The sequence below is a fragment of the Centroberyx gerrardi genome, chromosome 5 (genome assembly GCF_048128805.1).
Source record: "Centroberyx gerrardi isolate f3 chromosome 5, fCenGer3.hap1.cur.20231027, whole genome shotgun sequence".
NCBI lineage: Eukaryota > Metazoa > Chordata > Actinopteri > Beryciformes > Berycidae > Centroberyx > Centroberyx gerrardi.
Window position 1 is genome coordinate 36,725,609 of NC_136001.1, and position 15,099 is coordinate 36,740,707.

At 45.0% G+C, this 15,099-nt stretch overlaps 1 protein-coding gene across 1 annotated transcript in view; it reads left to right on the forward strand.

Annotated features, from left to right (window-relative positions):
* Positions 1-12,063, forward strand: part of mkrn2 (makorin, ring finger protein, 2) — a 17,025-nt gene extending 4,962 nt beyond the window's left edge. Inside the window, 6 exon segments of the mRNA XM_078283665.1 lie at positions 290-453; positions 1,885-1,950; positions 2,659-2,807; positions 4,014-4,124; positions 10,336-10,480; positions 10,691-12,063. Of these exon segments, the coding sequence (XP_078139791.1) occupies positions 290-453; positions 1,885-1,950; positions 2,659-2,807; positions 4,014-4,124; positions 10,336-10,480; positions 10,691-10,858 (803 nt within the window). The 3' untranslated portion in view covers positions 10,859-12,063.
* Positions 12,064-15,099: the final 3,036 nt, after the last annotated feature.

The following is a 15,099-nucleotide window of genomic DNA, read 5'->3' on the forward strand; positions in this document are numbered from 1 at the left end:
CCTTTGCAATAAAAGAGACGTTCTTTAATGTTGTCGTTTGTACTTTATTTTAAAGAAGGTTCCGGTTCAGGCAGCGTACCGTTTGAAAAGTATAGTTTTAGCACCGGTCAACAAAAATATAAACCAAACCCAAATTCAAGCACTTCTCATTAGAATTTGTTCCCAGTTTTCGTCTCCTCATGTATTTTACTGTTGTTGTTTTTACGCCTTTTTGAAAAGCACTAAAGAAATTACATTGATTTTAGCATTATTCTTATTAACTAATGCTTTTGCCTCGGCTCCTCCCCAGCGGGCGGAGCTTACCAGGACCTCCCCCAGCTCTGTCCCTTCGCTGCTGCCGGACACTGTCACTATGGCAACAGCTGTCCCTATCTCCATGGCGACCTGTGTGACATCTGCAGACTGCAGGTCCTCCATCCTCACGACCCGGACCAGAGGAGAGCGCATGAGAAGGTGAAGGAGAGTTTACTTTAGTTTAACTGTAACTTAGCTTAGTTTAGATTAGTGTAGTTTAGTTTAATTTGAATTTATCTTAGTTTAGATTAGTGTAGTTTAGTTTAACTGTAACTTAGCTTAGTTTAGATTAGTGTAGTTTAGTTTAATTTTAACTTATCTTAGTTTAGATTAGTGTAGTTTAGTTTAACTGTAACTTAGCTTAGTTTAGATTAGTGTAGTTTAGTTTAATTTTAACTTATCTTAGTTTAGATTAGTGTAGTTTAGTTTAATTTTAATTTATCTTAGTTTAGATTAGTGTAGTTTGGTTTAACTTTAATTTATCGTAGTTTAGATTAGCGTAGTTTGGTTTAACTTTAACTTATCTTAGTTTAGATTAGTGTAGTTTAGTTTAAAAACTTTAATTTATCTTAGTTTAGATTAGCGTAGTTTAGTTTAACTTTCATTTATCTTAGTTTAGATTAGCGTAGTTTCGTTTAACTTTCATTTATCTTACTTTAGATTAGCGTAGTTTAGTTTAACTTTCATTTATCTTAGTTTAGATTAGTGTAGTTTAGTTTAATTTTAACTTCTTAGTTTAGATTAGTGTAGTTTAGTTTAATTTTAATTTATCTTAGTTTAGATTAGTGTAGTTTAGTTTAATTTTAACTTATCTTAGTTTAGATTAGTGTAGTTTAGTTTAATTTTAATTTATCTTAGTTTAGATTAGTGTAGTTTGGTTTAACTTTAATTTATCGTAGTTTAGATTAGCGTAGTTTGGTTTAACTTTAACTTATCTTAGTTTAGATTAGTGTAGTTTAGTTTAAAAACTTTAATTTATCTTAGTTTAGATTAGTGTAGTTTAGTTTAATTTTAACTTATCTTAGTTTAGATTAGTGTAGTTTAGTTTAATTTTAATTTATCTTAGTTTAGATTAGTGTAGTTTGGTTTAACTTTAATTTATCGTAGTTTAGATTAGCGTAGTTTGGTTTAACTTTAACTTATCTTAGTTTAGATTAGTGTAGTTTAGTTTAAAAACTTTAATTTATCTTAGTTTAGATTAGCGTAGTTTAGTTTAACTTTCATTTATCTTAGTTTAGATTAGCGTAGTTTAGTTTAACTTTCATTTATCTTACTTTAGATTAGCGTAGTTTAGTTTAACTTTCATTTATCTTACTTTAGATTAGCGTAGTTTAGTTTAACTTTCATTTATCTTACTTTAGATTAGCGTAGTTTAGTTTAACTTTCATTTGTCTTACTTTAGATTAGCGTAGTTTAGTTTGATAAGGTTAAGTTTTTATAGTGAAGCTAACAGGCCGCTGCCGACCCAAAACACTGAAGAGTCACTATACTGCTGCTGTACAGACTGGACAGTAGGAGAGCACTAATACTGTCTGTCTGTCTGCCTGTCTGTCTGTCTGTCTGTCTGCCTGTCTGCCTGTCTGTCTGTAGATGTGTCTGTTGGCGTTTGAGACGGACATGGAGAGAGCGTTTGCAGCCCAGCTCAGCCAGGACAAGGTGGGTTCAGACTGTCACCACAACTATTATTCTTATTGTTATTATTTTTGTTGTTATCTTTGCCATTATCGTGATTATTATTATTATTATTAGGATTGGGATGATATTTGATAATATCGAATTGCGCAATATTTTGTGAATATCGAATATCGCAGCATCATGTGTTTCTGACATCACAACTGAGAATAATCGAGTTGTAGTGAAAAATTTGTCATTTTATTTCAACTGGGTTCACTTTTCCACAATCAGCCTGTTTCCCTGGAAATATCAGGAATGAGCAAATTACCTTGTTTTTGCTCAAATAGTAAGATCGTTATTAAGATCATTATTATTATTATTATTATTATTATTATTATGATAATATCGTATATCACAATAATTTGGCGGGACAGTATCGCAATTTAAAATTGAATATATTGCATTTTTATTATTACTGTTATTATTGTTATTGTTGTCGCTGATGATGTTGTTGCTGTTGTTGTCGTTGATGTTGTTGTTGTTGCTGTTGTTGTTGTTGTCGTCGATGATGTTGTTGCTGTTGTTGTTGTCATTGATGATGTTGCTGTTGTTGTTGTCGTTGATGATGTTGCTGTTGTTGTTGTCGTCGATGATGATGTTGTTGCTGTTGTTGTCGTTGTTGTCGTTGATGTTGCTGTTGTTGTTGTCGTCGATGATGTTGTTGCTGTTGTTGTTGTCTTGTTGCTGCAGGTGTGCTCTATCTGCATGGAGGTGGTGGTGCAGAAGGCGAATCCTTCAGACAGGAGGTTTGGGATTCTGTCTTCCTGCTGTCACACCTACTGCCTCGCCTGCATCAGACAGTGGCGCTGCGCCAAGCAGTTCAGCAACAAGATCATCAAGTAAGACTGTTTACTGACTGTTTACTGACTGTTTACTGAGTTACTGACTGTTTACTGAGTTACTGACTGTTTACTGACTGCTTTACTCAGTTACTGACTGATTTCCTGACTGATTTTCTCAGTTACTGACTGGTTTACTGAGTTACTGACTGTTTACTGAGTTACTGACTGATTTACTGACTGCTTTACTCAGTTACTGACTGATTTCCTGACTGATTTTCTCAGTTACTGACTGGTTTACTGACTGGTTTACTGAGTTACTGACTTGTTTACTGACTGGTTTACTGAGTTACTGACTGGTTTACTGAGTTACTGACTGGTTTACTGAGTTACTGACTTGTTTACTGACTGGTTTACTGAGTTACTGACTGGTTTACTGAGTTACTGACTGGTTTACTGAGTTACTGACTGGTTTACTGAGTTACTGACTTGTTTACTGACTGGTTTACTGAGTTACTGACTGGTTTACTGAGTTACTGACTTGTTTACTGACTGGTTTACTGAGTTACTGACTGGTTTACTGAGTTACTGACTGGTTTACTGACTGATCATATGTAAAACACGGGGTTGCACATTATAGAAAGTGACTGAGCGTTTTATTTTATTCATGATGACAGCGCTCTGAGAGAAACTGATCAGTTCCCTCTGTAGAAAGAGAAACAGACGGGTGATGACATCATGTGGACATGATGACATCATGTTGACGTCAACATGATGTCATCATGTCCACACTGAATCAACAAACAGAAGACACAAAATATTTAATATATGCAGAAACAGCTTTCAGACAGACAGGAGTTCAACATGCAGTTCCTGCTGTCGACAGCAGGGGAGTCATGAGTAAATCCAGAGTAATCCATTACTTTTAAGAAAAGTAACAAGTTCAGTGTAATTTATTACTTTTTTCCAGTAACGACCCTAGCTGTCATGTCTTAATGAACCGACCAGTTCAGCTCTCCACCTGTCTGTCTCCACCTGTCTGTCTCTCTATCTGTCTGTCTCTCCGCCTGTCTGTCCCTCCACTGGTCTATTTCTCTGTCTGTCTGTCTGTCTGTCTCTCTGCCTGCCTGTCTCTCTGCCTGCCTGTCTCTCTACCTGTCTGTCTCTCTACCTGCCTGTCTCTCCACCTGTCTGCCTCTCCACCTGTCTGCCTCTCCACCTGTCTGCCTCTCCACCTGTCTGTCTGTCCACCTGTCTGTCTGTCAGGTCGTGTCCAGAGTGCAGGGTGGTGTCGGAGTTCGTCATCCCGTCTGTCTCCTGGGTGGAGGATCAAGACGACAAGAACCGACTCATAGACCTGTTCAAGTCTGGAGTCAGGTGGGTCTACCTGTCTGTCTACCTGTCTCTCTACCTGCCTGTCTGCCTCTGTGACCACAGTAACTGTCAGTCAGTGTTCATACATCAAGAAGCCACAAGTTAAAGGTGCGGGCGGACCTGGCCCTCCAGTTGTGGTTCATAGGGGATCAGGGAAGGTTCCCCTTTATCTGGGATGCTCTATCCTCTGGACATAGAACCTCTCCTTACTAAGCTCAGGAAGGTTTGTCTGATGATGTAACGGGACAGGAGGACATCCAAGTTCTCACACAGAACCTGGCATTATATGAAAAGGCATCATCTGCTAAGGTCAACTGGGCCAAATGTGAGGGTTTTGCTCTAGGGCAGCGGATAAATAAAGAACTACCAAAACTACCAGCAGGACTGGAATGGAGCAGGGAAGGCGTTACGTGTTTAGGTGTTTTCTGAGGAAAATGGTCTCAATGGTCTGGCACCGGTTCACTGTTTTAGAGCCACCTGACGAATTAGTGAAGGAGATACAGAAGAGGCTGGTTAGTTTCTTCCGGGCAGGATACTCTTACGTAGCTCTTATGTAAAGTACAGACGATGGGCTATGACAAACTCCTATTTCTTCTCAAGTGGGATGGAATAGACCGATCAGAGACGACCCTGTTTTACTAGTCTGTTCTAAATGTGTGGACTACAGTTTTAAAGGCTAAGAGGGACTGCTCAAACCTGTATGGTCACGTTGGGGAGGAACCTCTGCTATACAACCCCTGCATACAGTGTGGGATCCTGAGCTCTGCCAGTGTGCAGAGAGTCTTCATAGGAGCTGGACTCACTAAACTGGCAAATCTAAGGTCAGAGGGTCAGTGGAAGACTGCCACCATCTAAAGTGAAGAGACTGGTTTAAATCAATCCGTCTTCTGCAGAGACTGCTAGATGAGACCAGAGGGGCGGAGTCTGTTGCTCAGACAGACAGCCAGAGGGGCGGAGTCTGTTGCTCAGACAGACAGCCAGAGGGGCGGAGTCTGTTGATCAGACAGACAGACAGAGGGGCGGAGTCTGTTGATCAGACAGACAGCCAGAGGGGCGGAGTCTGTTGCTCAGACAGACAGCCAGAGGGGCGGAGTCTGTTGATCAGACAGACAGACAGAGGGGCGGAGTCTGTTGATCAGACAGACAGCCAGAGGGGCGGAGTCTGTTGCTCAGACAGACAGCCAGAGTGGCGGAGTCTGTTGATCAGACAGACAGACAGAGGGGCGGAGTCTGTTGATCAGACAGACAGACAGAGGGGCGGAGTCTGTTGATCAGACAGACAGACAGAGGGGCGGAGTCTGTTGATCAGACAGACAGCCAGAGGGGCGGAGTCTGTTGCTCAGCCAGACAGACAGCCAGAGGGGCGGAGTCTGTTGCTCAGCCAGACAGACAGCCAGAGGGGCGGAGTCTGTTGCTCCGACAGACAGACAGAGGGGTGGAGTCTGTTGATCAGACAGACAGACAGCCAGAGGGGCGGAGTCTGTTGCTCCGACAGACAGCCAGAGGGGCGGAGTCTGTTGCTCCGACAGACAGACAGCCAGAGGGGCGGAGTCTGTTGATCAGCCAGACAGACAGCCAGAGGGGCGGAGTCTGTTGATCAGACAGACAGCCAGAGGGGCGGAGTCTGTTGATCAGACAGACAGCCAGAGGGGCGGAGTCTGTTGATCAGACAGACAGACAGCTGGACTTTCCACAGCTGACCGTCTCTGCTGCAGCAGAGGAGCAGGGAGAGGAGGATGCAGCACTTCTGTCCTTTCGAACACCAGAGCTACAGAACTTCTCAGATGTTTCTAAAAAGGTTCTTTACACCGTCAGTGTCGAGGTTCTGAACAGACTTTCTTTAGCTGAGTCGAAGCGGTCTGGGTGTTTGCACCAGACTCTTCTCCTAGACGCAGCTGGAGGTCTCTGTACAAGCCTCGCATAGAGGGGTCCGCTGGCTGGGAGCCTCTGGATGCGTGGAGCAGGAGGAGGGGGATGGGCACGAGTACCAGGTCCTGGGCGGGGGGGGACTCTCGAAGGTCTAGGAGGTCTGGCAGATCTGTGGCCGCTGTGGCTGGGGTTGCCTGGGTTTCGTCCGAGAGCCACGTCTTTAAGGACCTTTGCAAATGTTCGGACCCCATTCCTATCCAGGTGCAGTCCATCATATAGATCCCAGGGACCTATGGCTGTATGATGGGCCAAGTGAACGTTCAGCAGGGCAGAGCAGTTTCTGGTTACCTCCATGTTTATGTCATGGATGACATGGGGTTTGGTGTCGGTCCGGGGGAGAAGGATAGAGATAACCACTCTAGAGTCAGGAAACTTCCTGCTGGCCTTTTCAGCTACCTTGGTGATTGCCTTCGCTGTGTCCCGGCGGAGCATATGGAGGTCGTTGGGTCCCGTGTGTATGACGATGCACTCTGGGTTCCCGAGTGTCTCCTCCTTTAGTTGACTGATGGCGTGGCTTGTATTTCTACAGCGCCTGTAGCTGACTCGCTAAGTGGGAAACAGACGCTGGGTATCGATGTATTTTCCATTCGAGTCCAGTAGTAGGACTATCTGGGCATCTGGAGCAGCCGTACTGGAGGAGGAGGGCTGGTTATCTGGGGCAGCCTGTGTGCTGGGTGGTTGTGTCACAGGGGTGAGGTCGGTGTCCAGACTGGTTGGGTTGGTTGGTTTGGGTGGGCTCAGTGTCTGGGAGGATGTAGAAGGCTGAGACAGCAGGTCAGAGTCAGGTGAGTGGAGCTATAGAGACTCCTCTTGTGTCCTGCAGCTCTTCTCTCTCCAGCTGTGTTTGGCTGGTGAGACTCGTCATTTTGCTCGCTGTCTCCTCCTTCAGTTTGGCCATCTGGGCTTTGAGGGCGTGGTTCTCCTCTTTCAGGCTGGTTATTGTGTCTGTCAGCTTGCTGATGGCCTGCTGATTGTCCCTCTTTAACAGCTGAAGCTCTTCTCTTAGCTGCTGGATATAGTTGAGTTCTGTGAGCTTGACCTGTGTGGTTTCTCTGAACTCGATGAAGACCTCTAGCAGGGACAGGCTCTCTCTCGGTTGGTGGATGTAGTCGGATGATGATGAAGAGGTGGAGGGTGGCTTGTGCTTTGTTATGGCCTCTGGGACTTTAGTTTCTTCTTCTTCTGAGTCCTGAGAGTCTGCACAGGTGTCAGGGGTCCTGGAAACCCTTTCACTCTCAACCTCCGCTTTTAAAAGGGGGAAGAGTCTCTCTCTCAGTTTAGTGAAGTTGGGGATTAATAATTCAATAATTTCTGAAAGTATTCTACTCTAATTACCGTATTTCCTCTAATATTGGCCCGGGCCTTTATTTACCTCAACTGCAGAGGGTACCAGGCCTTTATTGGAAGCAGGCTTATATTAGAGACAGGCCTTTATTTCTAATTCCCTCTGTTTGATAAGTATATTTGCTCATATTTTAGTACGAAGCCTCCTTGTTTTCTGATCTGCTTCTGTTGGGGTTCGTTAGGTAGACGTTTTTTTGTTACTGCAATGCATTACGATAATTACGGTAATCGACGACGGCACGCTCCAGAGACTTCCGCCGGCCGAGCCGTCTTGTGGCATACTGCCACAAACTACCGTTACATGTATAACAGGCACCAGGAGTTTACCGGTATCCACCGTTGTTTGCATGTAAGCTGAAGCTAACTGAAGCTAAAGTAGAATCTATACAGTTATATCATATCGCTGTTTATTTCGATGCGCGAGCTCAGTCCACCTGACGGCCCTCTGTTCTGTCGGCGGCATGGAGGTTTCGGCGCGCCGAGGACTTACTGCCGACGCTTCCCGTAGTTTCCCGGGGCGGTGGAGAGGACAGCGGCGGTGAGAGGAGACGGACACGGTCCAGCCATATTTGACCTAGTCTTGTTTCCTTTCTTTTTTTTCCCGGCCTATATTTGAGGCCGGCCTTTATTTGTTCGTGTCGACCACGGCCCGGCCATTATCAGAGACCCGGCTTTTAATTGACTACCGGCCACTATTAGAGGAAATACGGTAGATTATATTTGTTACATTTCAAGAGGAAGTGCATCTCTGTCTCCACCTCACCTGTTGTGCAGTGACCGCATATTCGTTCCTCTTTTGGTAGCCAGGACTTCTTATGTCGTCCTTTCTCTACGGCCAGACTGTGGTCACTCAGTCTGGATCTGCTCAGGATCTGTCTCTGCTCAGGATCTGTCTCTGCTCAGGATCTGGATCTGCTCAGGATCTGGATCTGCTTTGGGTCTTTTACACTGAAAAGATATTCTGCCAATTTATATTTACGGTTTAGGGCCAGATAGCAATTAAGTTTGTTTTGTGTTTGTGTTTGATTTGTCCAATGTTCCAGATATGTATCTTTTGTTTGTTGTATAATTTGGTTTACTCTGATTGGTGGTTTTGAAGCAGTGCTGGTCTGAGGTTGGTCTGTATCAGTCAGTCTCCTGACCAGCTGGCAGAAGGGGCTCTGCCTCTTTTGGGGGTCCAGCTCCTGGGTTTGCAGTGCCTGAGCTCTCAGGGAGTCTTGGGGACTCGATTCGAGATGCATCCAAAACGTGAGAGTTCTTTTGTGGATGTTTATAATCAGTGGGTAACGGCCTGGTTCTGCCCTGCATGCGTTGGTCGGTGTTTTTCTGTGGATGTTTAGTACGGTCCGACAGAACTCCGCATGCAGGACCTCTGTAGGATGTTTGTCCCATCTGGTGTAGTCCTGTTTGCTGAGCGGACCCCAAACCTCACTTCCATAAAGGGAAATGGGTTGGATTACACTGTCAGAGATTTTAGACCAAATTCTAATTGGTATGTTTATTTTGTGGAATCTTTTCTTAATTGCATAAAAGGCTCTACAGGCCTTTTCTTTCAGTGCATTCACTGCCAGACCAAAGTTACCTGAGGGGCTGATTCTGAGTCCCAGGTAGTCGTAGTGTAGAGTGTGTTCCAGTACAGTATTTCCTAGATTGAATGTGTATCTGGTTTCCTGAGATCTGGGCTTCTTTTGGAAGATCATTATTTTAGATTTGTTGTAGTTGTCTGTCAGAGCCCAGTTGTGACAGTACTGCTCCAGCAGGTCCAGATGCTGCTGTAGACCTGCTGTAGACCTGCTGTAGACCTGCTGTAGACCTGCTGTAGACCTGCTGTAGACCTGCTGTAGACCTGCTGTAGACCTGCTGTGTTGGTGACAGCAGCACCAGGTCAGCATAGAGCAGGAATTTAACTTCCTTACTGTGTGGCTCAGGCCAGGGGAAGCAGACTGTTCAGCAGACTGATGTAGATGTTAAAGAGAGTTGGTGATAAGCTGTTTCCCTGAAATACTCCTTTCCCTTGAGTGAAGAGATCTGTACTTTTGTTTCCAATTTTTATTCCACACTTATTATTGACATACATTGACTTTATTATGTCATAGACTTTACCCCCTATGCCACTTTGGAGAATTTTATAATATAATCCTTCTTGCCAAATGGAATCAAATGCCTTTTTAAAATCAATAAAACATGCAAAAATGTTACGTGATGGTTAATTAGAGTGTGTAGGGTGTAAATGTGGTCAGTAGTGCGGCTGTTTGGTAGGAAGCCAGTTTGCCCTTCGTTCAGGACGTTGTGTTCGGTGAACAGCATTCGGGCGCTGATGATGTTGCAGAAAACCTTCCCCAGGTTACTGCGTACACAGACGCCTCGGTAACTGTCGGGGTCCGGTTTATCTCCAAGTCCTCGGCTCCAGATCTCAGGATAGCGGCCGGCCCGAAGGATTAGGATTAGAACAGCTGAAGCGGCTGGTGCAGCTCGGGGGGGCTGAGTGTGTTGGAGCATCCTGTCCTGATGCTGTCGACTCCTCATGCTCCAGACTTCAGTTTTCTGATGTTATCTTCTAGTTCTTTCATTGAAATTGGGTAGTCAATGTTCTGTCTCTCTCTCTCTCTCTCTCTCTCTCTCTCTCTCTCTCTCTGTCTCTCTCTCTCTCTCTCTCTCTCTCTCTCTGTCTCTCTCTCTCTCTCTCTCTCTCTCTGTGTCTCTCTCTCTCTCTCTCTCTCTCTGTCTCTCTCTCTCTCTCTCTCTCTCTCTCTCTCTCTCTCTCTCTCTGTCTCTCTCTCTCTCTCTCTCTCTGTCTCTCTCTCTCTCTCTCTCTCTCTCTCTCTCTCTCTCTGTCTCTCTCTCTCTCTGTCTCTCTCTGTGTCTCTCTCTGTGTCTCTCTCTCTCTCTCTCTCTCTCTCTCTCTCTCTCTCTCTCTCTCTCTCTCTCTCTCTCTCTGCAGTAAGAAAGCCTGTAAGTATTTTGATCAGGGTCGGGGTTCCTGTCCGTTTGGAGGAAAGTGTTTGTATCTCCACGCCTTTCCTGATGGAACCCGACCGGAACCGGACCGGCCGCGGAAACAGCTGGGATCCGAGGGGAACGTCCGGGTCAGAACCGCACCTTAGTATTCATATTCATTCATATTTGTAGTTTCTGAACTGTGTGTGTGTGTGTGTGTGTGTGTGTGTGTGTTGTAGTTTGTGAACAGTGTGTGTGTGTGTGTGTTGTAGTTTCTGAACAGTGTGTGTGTTGTAGTTTCTGAACAGTGTGTGTGTGTTGTAGTTTCTGAACAGTGTGTGTGTGTGTGTGTGTTGTAGTTTCTGAACAGCGTTCGTCTGTGGGATTTCATCGAGGAGCGTGAGCAGCGGTCAGTCCCGCCCCCGGCGTCGCACGATGATGATGTCACAGAGCTGCGGGAACTCTTCATGCAGATGTCGGGACCGAGCCACGACAGACCAGACACCCCGCCCGCTGGAAACCAGTAGAGACCAGACCAGTAGAGACCAGACCAGACAAATCATCACCAATAGACTGCCTGTCCGTCTGTCCGTCTGTCCTCTGGTCTCCATAGTAACCAGCCGCTCAGTAGGACGTCTGCTGGTCTGCTGGTCTGCTGGTCTGGGAGCTAGAAACCACCATGTTTCTCCTGGTGGTTCTGGTCATTTAAATATTAAATCATTGTGATAATTCAGCTTTTCTTGAAAACAGGTCTGTTTCTGTCCGTTCCTACGCAGTTCAAGAAAGTCTTGAAAAATATGGAAAATTAAATCATTTCCAGCTCTGAAAAAGTTTTGGAACTGCACAAAAATTTGAAGGAATGGAAAAATATTGTTCGATCCCAATACACATGAGATTTTATTTATTACATATGTAGTTACGTCACATTGTGGTGTTGTGAATAATCCATGACAGACGGATCTGGCCTGATGAGGTCGTAACAGATATTATATCACTGAACCATCAGCAGACTCAAATCTTCAATCGTCAAGAAATTCAAGTGCGGAGCTTTGAGGCTTAAAGTGCGTAGGAACCTTCCGGCGTTCTGTAGATAGATCCAGTGGTTTGTGGTTCTGCTGCAGAACCTTCAGCTGCTCTGCTGGTGTCATGACATCACATCCTGTTGGACTGAAGAACGTTTATCCATTTGGGAAAAAAAGTCGTTATGTTTGAAGATTCATCAGCTGTAACGTGATGATGCAGTCAGACTGTAAAATACCAGCTGTGTGTGTGTGTGTGTGTGTGTGTGTGTGTGTGTGTGTGTGTGTGTGTGTGTGTGTGTGTGTGTGTGTGTGTGTGTGCTGGTTCCATATAAGAAGACTACCAGTGTTTTAATGGGTCTAATGAGAGACTACATCTACAGAGCAGGTGATGAAGATGATGATGATGATGATGATGATGGTGTATCATGATGTGTTCATACCAGCTGAGACGTTTCTGAGCTGAGGAGAGGACAGTGATGTCATCAGGCTGATTGGTTGATGGTTGTGGTGATGTCACAGTCCTCTCCTGCAGCTTCAGTATGTATGTTTCTAATGACATCATCACATGTAAATAATATGACCGAGTCGGAGGCAGATGGCGTGTTGCTGTGTTTGTTTCCATGTCGGCTTTTCTCACTGAAACAAGACTTTTCCTTACAATGTGACAAACGTGAAGAAAAATGGCCAATAAAGCTGGGGTGTCTGGGTAATCGTTTACTGGAGGATTATTAGTAACAGTGGTTGTAACCTGAGGGTCGCGGCCCACCGGAGGGACGTCTCCTGATGATGTCATCGTGTTTATAATGTTGGGTTAAGGTTCGAATCGATTTGTTTTTCTTATGAAATGAGGAAAGTTTCTGGCCTGGAGTCTTCCTCTGATAGAGGGAACTGGGCTGAAGAGGGAAGGTCCCAGTCCGGATCCCAGTCCAGATCGCAGTTCTGGTCCCAGTCCAGATGCCAGCCTAGATCCCAGTCCAGGTCCCAGCCTAGATCCCAGCCCAGATCCCAGTTCTGGTCCCAGTCCAGATCCCAGTTCTGGTCCCAGTCCAGATGCCAGCCTAGATTCCGGTCCAGATCCCAGCCTAGATCCCAGCCCAGATCCCAGTTCTGGTCCCAGTCCAGGTCCCAGCCTAGATCCCAGCCTAGGTCCCAGTCCAGGTCCCAGTCCAGATCCCAGCCTTGATCCCAGTCCAGGTCCCAGTCCAGGTCCAGTCAAGATCTCAGCCTAGATCTCAGCCTAGATCCCAGTCCAGATCCAGTCAAGATCCCAGCCTAGATCTCAGTCCAGATCCAGTTCAGGTCGCAGTCCAGATCCAAGTCCAGATTCAGTCCAGATCCCAGCCTAGATCCCAGTCCAGGCCTAGTCCAGATCCCAGCCTAGATCCCAGCCTAGGTCCCAGTCCAGGTCCCAGTCCAGATCCCAGCCTAGATCCCAGTCCAGGTCCCAGCCTAGATCTCAGTCTAGATCTCAGCCTAGATCTCAGTCCAGATCCAGTCCAGGTCGCAGTCCAGATCCAAGTCCAGATTCAGTCCAGATCCCAGCCTAGATCCCAGTCCAGACCTAGTCCAGATCCCAGCCTAGATCCCAGTCCAGGTCCCAGTCCAGACCCAGTTCAGATCCCAGCCTAGATCCCAGTCCAGATCCCAGTCCAGATCCCAGCCTAGATCCCAGTCCAGATCCTGTCCAGTTCCAGCCTAGTTCCATTTAAAGAGGAACTGAACCCCAAACCCAAATCTGTGGTGAAGCCTGACACCTAATGGTGAAAAGTAGGTACTGAACTGGCCTTCTGCTATTGGCTGGTCTTTGTGCCAGGTGATGTCACTCTCTATAGAGTACAACAGGTGGTGACATCACCATTAGGTGTCAGGCTTCACCACAGATTTGGGTTTGGGGTTCAGTTAGTCTTTAACAACATGGCGGCTCGGACCATGAAACAGGAAGTGATGAATGTCGTTCAACTTTCCTGAGTCCGCTAGAGTCCGGCTCCAGAAAGACTCCAAACCTCCAACTCCATGAAGTCAGTGGACCAAAACACAACTTCTCACTCAAAATATAAAGTCAATACATTTTTTCCACAAGAGGTTTTAGTCTCAGCAGCTAATTTCACTTCTTCTTCTGTGTCCTTATGGAGATTTTCAAAATAATTGGGTCATTAACAGGTATAACGGTTACAAAACAAGGTTGTTTTCCTGGTGATTGACAGGTCGCGGATAACGGGCCAATAGCAGGCTCTGTGTTCCAAAAAGGCAACATGGCGGAGATCGTAAACCCAAACATTTGGCTTCACCTGTGGGTGACGAACTCAACACACTGCTGGAACACTTCTCCAAATGAAATGAGAATACGGTGAAACGCAGCGTCTGAGGCTCGGTCCGGTGAATCAACACCGATCAACACAGAATCGTGTAAAAATTAACGAGTGTCGTGTTTTAAAATCTTCTTTCCTTTTTAACAAACAAAACAGAGCTGACTTCCTGTTTAGACAGAACAGCCTGATCTCCAGACCTCGGTCCTCCAGTGGAACCTGAACAGAGAGCTGATCGGTCATGCGGTGCTGACATAATCACATCAAATGATTAAAAGTATGGATGTGTAGAATGTGAACAGGGATTCAGTCAGAAGAGAGAGGAACAGGTCTGATCGTTGGTCCACCTGCAGAGTCCAGTTCTATGCAGTTTTTCTATTTGATGACGACTCAGTTCATTTAAACACATTTTTCATCTGTTATCCGAAATGATGCTAATTTGTTCTGGATGGGGCTGTTTCTCTATTGATGGTGACTGTCCGCCCTCACTGGCTCCGCCCCTCATCGATGACTCTACACCAACTGTATCTATAGAGTAGCACTGTGGAGCCAAAATGGCCGACACTGGGAACTGGAACCGGCAAACCGCCTGTACACGGCTCTGGATCCTCCGTCCTGTAGACTACACGGTGAAGGTGTTCGTGTTATTTTATCACCTGAAGTGTTTCTGGATCAAAATGTGATTCTACAAACGGATCCTCGTGTTTCACTGCTGGATGTTTTCCTGTTTCTTGGTTCAGACAGGAAATAAAAGATTTGACCGTCTGTTCTGCTGTTTCCTCTCAAAAACAAGTCAGTAGTTTCCCATCATAGAAAACTGGTGAAAACATGACAAGCAGCGCCACCATGTGGTAAAGAGAAGTCATGGCAGTAGAGCTGCAGAGAAACCATTTAGTTTAATATATAATATTATATTATAATATTTAATATTTCCTGCTTAGCAGCATCTGCTCAGTATTATGTTGCTTATTATGTGGTAATACCTAGTGTTCAGTAATATTCAGTGTTCAGTATTTAATGTTCAGTAATATTTAATGTTCAGTAATATTTAATGTTCATTAATATTTAGTGTTCAGTATTTAATGTTCAGTAATATTTAATGTTCATTAATATTCAGTGTTCAGTAATATTCAGTGTTCAGTAATATTTCATGTTCAGTAATATTTAGTGTTCAGTAATATTCAGTGTTGTCTCCTGCCCTGTTGGGGCCGTGTGCACATGCTGCCTTCAGGTGCACCTATGGAAATCTAATAAGCGATGCATTCAAAGTGCCTTGGGTGGGAAGGATTCAAACCACGCTGCAGTAAAAGTAGTTTTTCAGTGTCTGTTGTTTTATTTTATCAAAACATTTAACAGTGGCAGAATGAAGAGGAGAAATGTGACAGAATTTATGTTTAATATGTTAAAAACAAAAGCACTTGAAGGTAGCAGGGCTCCCTC